This window comes from Bactrocera latifrons, unplaced genomic scaffold (assembly GCF_001853355.1).
Source record: "Bactrocera latifrons isolate USDA-ARS-PBARC rearing strain unplaced genomic scaffold, ASM185335v1 scaffold_27, whole genome shotgun sequence".
Classification (NCBI taxonomy): Eukaryota; Metazoa; Arthropoda; class Insecta; order Diptera; family Tephritidae; genus Bactrocera; species Bactrocera latifrons.
Genome location: NW_017536296.1, coordinates 1575072 through 1584699, shown reverse-complemented (window position 1 = coordinate 1584699; position 9628 = coordinate 1575072). Strand labels below are relative to the sequence as shown.

Here is a 9628-nt window from a genome sequence, read left to right as displayed (position 1 = left end):
CTAGCGCACAGCAACAACAAGTGCGGTTGTGCGCAGCTCCACTCTTTGCTGCAATTTTTTGTGTTTTGTTTTTGTTTTCTTTTTGTTGTTTTATATTACATGTTGTTGCTTTATTGCGTTTGACTTGAATTTTATTGTACTGCTGCTGCGTTCGCTCGATGCAGATATTTTTTATGTTTATGCGAGCGCTTTTAGTTTGGTGTTTTTGGTTTGGTTTTTGTTGTTGCCATTATTCTTTTCATATCTTGCAGACTTTTGGCGCCCTTTTTTACCATTCTCTTCCTTTCTCTTCCATTGTTTATGGCAATATGCTGAGCCATTTGTTTGTATCGCCAGAAGTGTGCGGCTTTAAGACACCGACAGATGGCGCCACCAGCTCTAAAATGAATTGTGTCGGCGCTGATAAAGGTGACTTTAAAGCTTCACATATCTTTTGCATGAAATGTGAGGAATATTTAGTGCTGCATTGAATTTAAGTTTTGCTTATTTAAATTTTGAATACACACTGTAGTTTGTGGCGGAAGTCACAATATGGGCTTGACTTTAGGAGATGCGTTCAAAGATGATATCTTCAAATAGCTTATCTGCTTACATTCTCTTATGATAGTTTTAGCTATTGACCAATTAAATTATTGTTTCATAATATCATGGAATTCATAAAAGATTAGAAAAGATTTTTAAGCGCAAAAAGACAATTTAAAAAATGTACGAAAGTCACAGCTTATAATATTTCTGAAATTGGAGTAAGGGCTGTCCATATATAGGAGAAACGAATATGGAAAAAACGAGTGTTTAAGATGTATTCTTAGAATCAGCAGCTGCAACTCAGAACTATATGTACATTGATCTAATTATTGCGAGCCAAGTCAGGAGTATATAAATGACAATTATCCCATTAGTTTCCATTGAGCCACCTCGAGCTGGCACTGTCTAAAAACATCAAAAACAAATAACAATTGAAAAAAAATGTGAACTATAAATTTTACACAATTTTCTTGATAAATTTTATGAAATTTTGCCGGTTTATCAGTGATGAATTTAACGAAATATTACCAAAATAGTGTGGGTGTTTGTATGAAAATATCCGTTATGGGAGATGTGGGGCTGTGAGGAGGGTCCGTAAAATGGAATTTAACTATATACCTAAGTATCGCATTTTTTGTAAATTTCAACGGCTCAGAATGGAAACATCTTCTGCAGTTTAGCTTTCTAGAGATACCTCTTGCTTTGAGGTCCCACATCACACCAACTTTTGATACTACAATTTCTATAAAAGTAGTGTAGTGTTGTAAATTTGCGTCGTCAAATAGTAAAAAATGAGAGGAAAAGTGAATGAATAATCGATTATAAGAATTCGCTGTGGTGTAAATGGATACATTCGTTTTTTTTGGAACTGTTCCCAATTTGCAATTTATTTATGGGCTTCTGTATTAGGACTCGAGCAGCTCACAACTTTCGGCTTAAGACCAAGTAACTTAACTCATTTAAACACTATGGATAGTCAAAAAACATTTGCCTGAAGGCAAGCTAAAGTTAGAAGGCGAAGGAGCTTTCCCAACCTAGTGTTGTACGCTGAGTTTCAAACCCGCCGCGAAAAAAAGATTACCAATGAAAAGAAATCTTCCGCATTAGGAGCTTTTTATATAAAGCAGTTTCTTTTCGGCCTCAAACCCACCCTTGAGATTCAGGATTTGGAAGATCGACTGTATCTCAAAAACAAGAAATAATCAAAACCAATACAAGTAAAATGTTAATAGAAACATGCAAAATTGTATATATACTATCCCAATAAAATCAATTTTACACTCTATTCATTAAGTTTGGGTCCTAAACCTAAAACCATACTAAACGCCAAATGCGCAACATCTTTTAACAGACTAGTCTACATCTTTATACTACAAAGGCAGCATACATATGTAATTTGAGGTTTTTTAAGTTTGCCAAGGCCCGTGTAACAGTCAGAAGCAAAGGGCGAAGACATTATAAAGTATATATAAATGATCCGTGTGACGGGCTGACTCGAATTAGCAAGACGCGTCAGCCCGTCTCTCTGTGTATAAGCGAAATAGTCGAAATAGACAAAATTAGATTTTGTACCTGACTTTTGCTCCCCAAAAAGCTGTTCCTTTTTTCAGATTCCCGATATTGAACCACATTCTGATTTAGCTGCTATACAAACTGATTGGCAAAAATTAAATGAAAATTGAAAACTTTTTTTATGAGATTAGATTATTATCCAAGACAACACTATAATCTCCGGACATATTATTCATTGTACATACTTACATATCTTCACCTAAAATGCAAAACAACGGATCATCAAAAAATTCGAAATTGAGTTTTTTACTGCGGTATATGAATTAATTCAATGTAAATTAAGTAAGATGGTCATCCACCTAAATTAAAGCCTTAAATCTATATAGACATACCACAAATGTTTCAAATTGACTAAAAAACAATTTTGTTCAAATCGCAATTAGTTAAGATATCAAACAATAACTCTTAGCTGCAACTAGCCAATAATATAGTTAAATAACAATATAAATTTTTAAACGGTCAGTCTTTTTCAATATTATTAAACAATTGTAGTAACTCCACTGCCTTGGTTGAAACTTTAACAACACACGCAGTCAAACATATTCCTGATTTTAGTTATTTTTTTTTTTTTTTTTGCTTTTTCCATTACATATTCCCCCATTTTGTCACAATATTTTTGCTTGCAGTCAAAACTTTGAAGTCAATCGCGTAAATATTCACGCCAAATTTGCATAAGTTCGCAATAAAAAGGCCAAACGTCGACGAGTTGAGAGCAAAATCCGAAAGCCAAAACGGCAATGCAACAACAAAGCTGTGTTTGGTGTTTTAAGTACAAAAAAATAATAATAATAAATAAAAAAATATAAATAAAATAAAGCAACAGCAAATTGTGACGACGCAAAGCCAGTGGTGTGGATGGGTGCTAGAGCGACTTTGACTGGAATGGTGAGAGAAGTAGCAACAGGGGTGAGCCTTTGCAAAATGTGAGAGGTGAAATGGGGAAGGGAAAACGACAGGTTGGGGCCTGCACATGGGGCATGTGGATAAGAGGGACGGTGCAGAGCAACTGATTACAAAACTCCGCCTCAACAATAAGCGCACACAACTCGGCAGAGACGAGCAAAGCCAACAATAAAAGCAACAAACCAGAAACAACGACAACAAAAACAACAACAACAGCGATAACAAAAAAAAGAATGTCAGCAAAAACGACAATGGCAACAAAAACAACAAGCGCACGCAAGCAAGGTACAACAAGCTTACAAGCGCCCATGCCAAATAGCAATAACAGCAAGTGAGTGAGTGTTTGCTGAAAAGGGCGATACATAAAAAGACAAAATCTCATTCATGAAACAAAGAGAGCGCATACCATATGCATTAAATGTTAGAAAGAGCACCTAGAGGCACACGCAGCACATGCGCCATGACGTAAAGAATCGGTTCGCTTAACGGTAGCGCAAGCGAGCACACTAAACACCACTCTTTAACTATGCGCGCTCCTTCCACCCATTACTAACGCAATCTCAATGCATATTCCAACGAGCGGCGCAGCGCAAAAAGCGCTGTCCGATTGGCGAGCTGCCAAAATGAGCAGGCAATAAGTGCAACGTGCTGCGTTCGCACTCACACACCTCGTATGCTCTCGAGGGTATTCGCGTGGTCGGTGCATATAACTGGAATATTTTCTAACTGGTTTTTCCAGTACCCAAAGCCAGTTAGTTTATTCGCACTTACTTACAAGCATTTGGCATATTAGCAGTTCGGTCGGCTCACTTGCACACGCGACAGCGACAAGCGACAAAATATGTGCAGCGCGCAGCAAATGAAAGCAGTATAGCGAAGCGTTGCTTAGCCGGTCTTCCGGCTCGTTGTTGGCTAACTAACTGGCTTTCGGACTGACAGGCGTCGTTGGCGTTGCCGTTGTCGTCGTCGTCGTCATCGTCATCGCCTTCGCATCGGGTTGGAGCGAGCAAAAGTAGCAATAGCAGCAAACGGAGCGGCAACGGTAGTAGTTTGTGTACGCGAGCATTTTTGCGGCGCAGCAAATGATCACATAATCAACTCGTACCTAGTCGTTCACGCACTTTGTTTGTGGTTGGTCGCGCGTACAAATCGTTCGCAGTGTCTCGAATCGACGGGTGAATTTACTGTGTGTGGTTTGGTTTGGTGTTTAACTCGCAAAAATTCAAAACGCGCTTTGGACGTGTGTAAACGCCGTCGTCTTAACGTTGCCAATACGCGCGATTTTCGTCGGTGGTGCAACAAATTAATTTATTTTATTGTTTTTGAAATGAAACATGTATTTAAAATATGAACGAAATTAAATTGTGTACAATTGGATAGTAAAAAAAAAAACGATTTTACCGAATAAGAAAAAACTAACGGTTGCGCGCGAAACTAGATGGTTTGCTTGGAAAATCTCTAATTTGCGTGATTCAGTTGACTAAAGTGCTTTTCGAGGGACGGATAAAAGCAAACCGATTTGAGTTTTACTTATATGATTAGTTTTTTAATAAAAAATAACATTGGTTATACTAAATACGGTACTAAAATTTAATAAAAATTACAAAAACAAGAAAGTGTTGCAAAATAAAATTTAATGAAAACAGAAACTTACTAAAAACTTACACTAAAATATTAAATACAAAAACAAATCAGTGTTAAAAAATTAATTTTTTCAAAACAAGAAACTAATAAGTACCAAAAAATACAAAATATTTCAAAAAAGTATTCAAATACTGCAAGTAATTTGTTCACTTTAAGTGATTTGTGTGCAAAGACGTAAATGAAAATAATGAAAATTTGTCAAGATTATGCGTTAAACAGCAGTTAAATTCAAATCAGTGCTAAGCGCTTACTTAAACAAACCTCAAAACAGCTTCTATAATACTTATATATTAATATATACAAGTAACTTTACTATCTTTCCACCAAAAATCCAAAACCCTGTGTTGTCTTCAGTTCATTCACCAAGTGCTTAGCTCAGCTTGCGATCGAAAATACCAATTTCTGAAAGCCATTCAAAAAAGATATTAAAAATTTGAAACAGCAACAATTAAAACGCTGTCGAACAACTCACGTGTGCGGTCGAAATTAAGTATCGGCGCTTTCCACCCGCCCAAGGTAGGCAACACCCACGCCAACTAGTAGCAAAACCAAAAACAAAGCACGCATGCTAAACTATACATAACATATACATATGTATATACAAATATAGATATATGTTATATATATATTTAATTATATATACATATATATATAAGCGGCAAGAAACTTTCGTTGCAGAGCATCATCCATGATCGTCGTCGCGTGGAAAATCGCTAATTGCAGTGCGAAAAGAAAAATGACACAAATTATACGCTAATTAAAAGTGCAGTCTACTACTACCAGAGAGCAACAGCAGCAGCAGTTAGTGTGTGTTGTGGCATTGTTGTTGCAATTAAAAATTCGTTGTTGAAAGTATCTATTACTGCATTTAAGTTGACAAGTGCGTGCTTTAGCATGCAATAAGATAAGATATTTAGCTGGCAAAATATAATAACAATAACAAAAGTCACTTAAAAAAAAAACGAAAACCACACCATTTGCTGCGTGTTTCTGCAAAAAGTGATTTTTCGAAAATACATTTTTTTAATTTTATTATTAAAAAAAAAAATTTAATTAAAAAAAAATATTTGTAAAATTTTAATATTTCCAAAACACCCAATTTATATTACTCAATAACTAGTGTGTGTGTGTGTATTTTCACTTTGTGCACGCGTCCACTAAAAAGCCGTCAAAATTCTTGATAAAGTGGCCTCGATAGGCGCCAACACGCTTAACTTCACCGATTTAGGGAGCCCCTATGAGGGGCCTCCCAGCACACCACAATCCGGCATGGATGCACCCGATGCACCGCACACACCCAAATATATGGATGGCGGTACAACAACAACGGGCACACCAGGCGCACAAATACCGGGCAAATCGGCATTTGTGGAGCTGCAACAGCATGCCGCCGCTGGGTGAGTCGCATTTTGAAAATTCTACAATATAGCGTTTATGAGTAATATGTGTTCTAATGGTCAAGTGTTGTATGAAATGTGAAGGAAGAATAATAGTCCTCCATAAGAGTAGTTTTTGGCAGAGTTGCGAATTTTTTAACAATTTCAAAGCTAGTTTTTTAATTTTAATTCCAATTTTTTGCTTAAAAATTATTATTTTTTTTTTAATTTCCAAATCCGATTTTTGGTTACGAATTTAATGTTTAAGCCAAGATGATTGGATGGCGAGTTCAGTGATATCCGAATATTTTTAATTAAGCTTCTGTTTTTAAACAATATATACATTGTGACAAAAAAAATAGTAGTAGTTCATTATTCATCAATATTTATTTTGTCGCTTTCCAAGTAATCCCCACTAGATGTAATACACTTATGCCAACGGCTTTTCCAGTCCTCGAAAACCTTTTCCTAAGCACTTTTCGAGATCGCCTTCAGTTGCTTCAGTGAATTTTGTTGTATCCCTTCGATGGACTGATTATGGAATCCGTCCATGTTTTAAATAGTTATAGATAAATTAGCTATTTCTATCAGTTTCAGAAAATATAAACATGTTCGAAAAATATTTTCTAAGTTAGTGTGGTAGGAGAGGCATATCGTCACCTAAAATGCAAAATAATGTAACAACATTTTCGAAAATTTACAGAGGCGTGAATGAAACACGATATAAAATGGAACAAGAGTGAAAAAAATTTTTAATATTTTTAATCATATATGAGCGCAGAACCTAAAAATGTTGGACATATGCAATATTATGTATGTAATTTGAAGTAGTGAATCGTTATCAATAGGATAAGCAATTTCGAATTTTTTGATGATACGTTATTTCGCATTTTAGGTGACGACATACGCCTAAAAAGCTAACTTATAGCTTTCAAATAAATAAAAGCAATCGCAATATTTTAAGTTTTCAGCAGTTTCAATTTAGAAAATGGTAAAATTTTTAAAATTCGAATTCTGCATATTAGTAATACTAAGTGTACTATGTGCTTTTTCGAATATGAGTATAAGTTAATTAATATTAATATAAATAGAATAAAACAACATTTCTGCTCTGCAAATTTAATAGAAAGCACGATGACCAATCGATAGAAAACTAAAAATCGTGTTGAGATTTTTCTCTGTTTACTTGAAGTTTTTAACATACATTTCTGAACCTTTGAACTTTTGTTATTGTATTTATTAAACTGTTGATGATATTTGACTCAGAAGGAACTATCAAAAATGCCCGCTAAGGCGATATCAAGCTTTTTTCTACTTTGAACTTTAAAGTTGAAATTTGTTAGTTTAAGAATTTTTATTATAGTAAAGAATCGTAGGCTTCTTGTCTCATATAAATCGTTTAAATATTGCTTTTACGGGGTCATATACATTTAGAAGGCAGAAAAAGTGAATTTTGCAGCATTTTTTCTGCTAAAACTTTTAAATTTATTGATCCAAAAATCTCTAAACATATTATGGTATCTTTTAACTACTTTAGCCCGGTTTCACAATCCATACTTAAGTTGCGCTTAAGATAAAACAGGAAAATAATGTTTTACGTTTCATACTTTCGGGGTTACTTTGTTGTTTTCATTCATTTTCGATATAACTTTCCTCACAAATTTATGTATTGTCTGTTATAATTTCAATATTTCAAACATATTTTTTGAATGACATTTCTAAAACATATGTTGCCAAAACGTTGTGATATATCATAATAAAATTTATAGAAATTAAGCATTGACAGTGAAACGCAAGCGATTACTAAGTCTCCAACAATTCTTAGCTAAGATTGTATTTGGGAACAACCTAAGTATGGACTCAGAAACCAGGCATAAGTGTTGTAAGTAGTCTAATTTAATAAAAAATTAAGTAGCTTGCCTTATATAAATCCATATATTTCTTTTTAAAACCGAACCATTGAAAAAGTGAAAAAGTATGCTCGAAAATAGTAGTTGTTGGTGTTTAGTGTATAATGACCACCATTTTTATAACAAAAGATGTAATTTATTCTGGTAAATGTGTATAATACCGTAATCGTTTATCTCTAATGAAGTAGTTCCTGTGACTAAGGCACATTTAGCGATTGGGAGCAAAAAAAAACTAATTTTTGCGAGTCGAAGCTCATATTTTGTTAAAAAGTACATTGAATATTGGTTATTAAGCGAAAAAATATTTAACAAAAATATAGTTTGAAGATTAGGAAGATTTGTATAAAAAATATATATAATAAATTTTTGATAGCTCTGTCAAATTTTGTGGAAAAATATGTGAATGATAACTACATTAAACAATGTCTCACAAATATAGGGATGTTTTGAAAATTTTTACCAAATGTAGTGATTACTCATAGTCTTCTAATCTCAACTAATATGCGATAGTTGACCAAGGATTCCTATCGGTATTCTAAAAAAGTTGATCCGTTTAGTTTAATTTTTTTAAATGTTTCAAATACTTAATAATTTATATAGTTCAGATACTAACACTCACCATACTTTACTTAAAAACATTTTTAGTTCCACAAAATCTGCAAATAAAGCAAACTGCATAATTAGCAAAATACTGTTTAAACTTAAAGCAATAATAATTAAAATTTAATTTTATCAAGTGCGAACTTTGTTATCGTACAAATCCAACTCACGTTTGATGAGTTGAAACAAAACATTTATTATCCAGTGCGTCACAATGTAAATAAAGTGCAAGGAAATGAAAAATATCGCGCTGCCAAAATCTTGCACAAAAATAAATCAACTTTAGAGGGCGCAACTAAAATATATGAAAACAATTAGCGGCAATTAAAAAGTTTGAAGTATAAACTGGTCAACTTTTCAGCTCCTTCATTAAGGTGCACTAAGAAAGCATATTTTCTTTGCTGTTGACAGGCAGGCTTTCTTGGCGGTCATTCGTATGCTTCGCATATGGCAAGCCGTCAAAATGACAAATTAGCCGAACATTAGGGCACAAGAAACATATTTGCAGGTGAAGACAAAGAAAAAACTACAAAATATGCATATTAGTAGCCTTATCAGTGAATCAGTGGTAAAACATAAGCGCAGGCGCTGCCATGAAAAATGACACATCCCCATACATACATGTGTGTAGATAAATATTTACACAGAGGAAAGTAGCAATGTGTTATGAAATATAGCCGCGATTGTGTTGGACAAATGAGAAATGACGATATTGTGGCCAGCAAAGCAAGTGGCCAACCAAAGAAAAGCGTAGAAGGTCGACGACACTCCCATCGCGTTGCGGCGGTGCGTTGGAGAAAAATTTGTAAAATGGAAGGAAACAATATAAAATATTAAAAACTTTTTAAAAATTTAATTAAAAAACAAAGTAAAAGAAAAAAATTTAGAGAAAAATTTTTTTTTATTAAGCTGCAATAAATTATGATATAATTATAATGCAATGGCGGTGCATTTAGCGAAATTTTTAGATTGCGATATAGGAATACAAAAAAATATATAGGAAATTTAAAAAAATAAAAAATTTTAATAACGTGCTATAAATCATAATTGTAACTTATCAAATTTTTATAATTAAATGTGAATGAAATATTAAATTTT

At 33.8% G+C, this 9628-nt stretch overlaps 1 protein-coding gene across 5 annotated transcripts in view; it reads left to right on the top strand.

The window, feature by feature from the left end:
• Positions 1 to 4715: 4715 nt before the first annotated feature.
• The window catches only part of LOC108969945 (homeotic protein distal-less), a gene marked incomplete at its 3' end in the record, with an annotated part of 96018 nt that continues 91105 nt past the window's right edge, over positions 4716 to 9628 (top strand). For 4 of the 5 annotated variants that reach the window (XM_018934994.1, XM_018934991.1, XM_018934992.1 and 1 more), the window contains 1 exon segment: positions 4716 to 6041. In XM_018934994.1, the coding sequence (XP_018790539.1) occupies positions 5914 to 6041 (128 nt within the window). In that variant the 5' untranslated portion in view covers positions 4716 to 5913. 5 annotated transcript variants of the gene reach the window in all.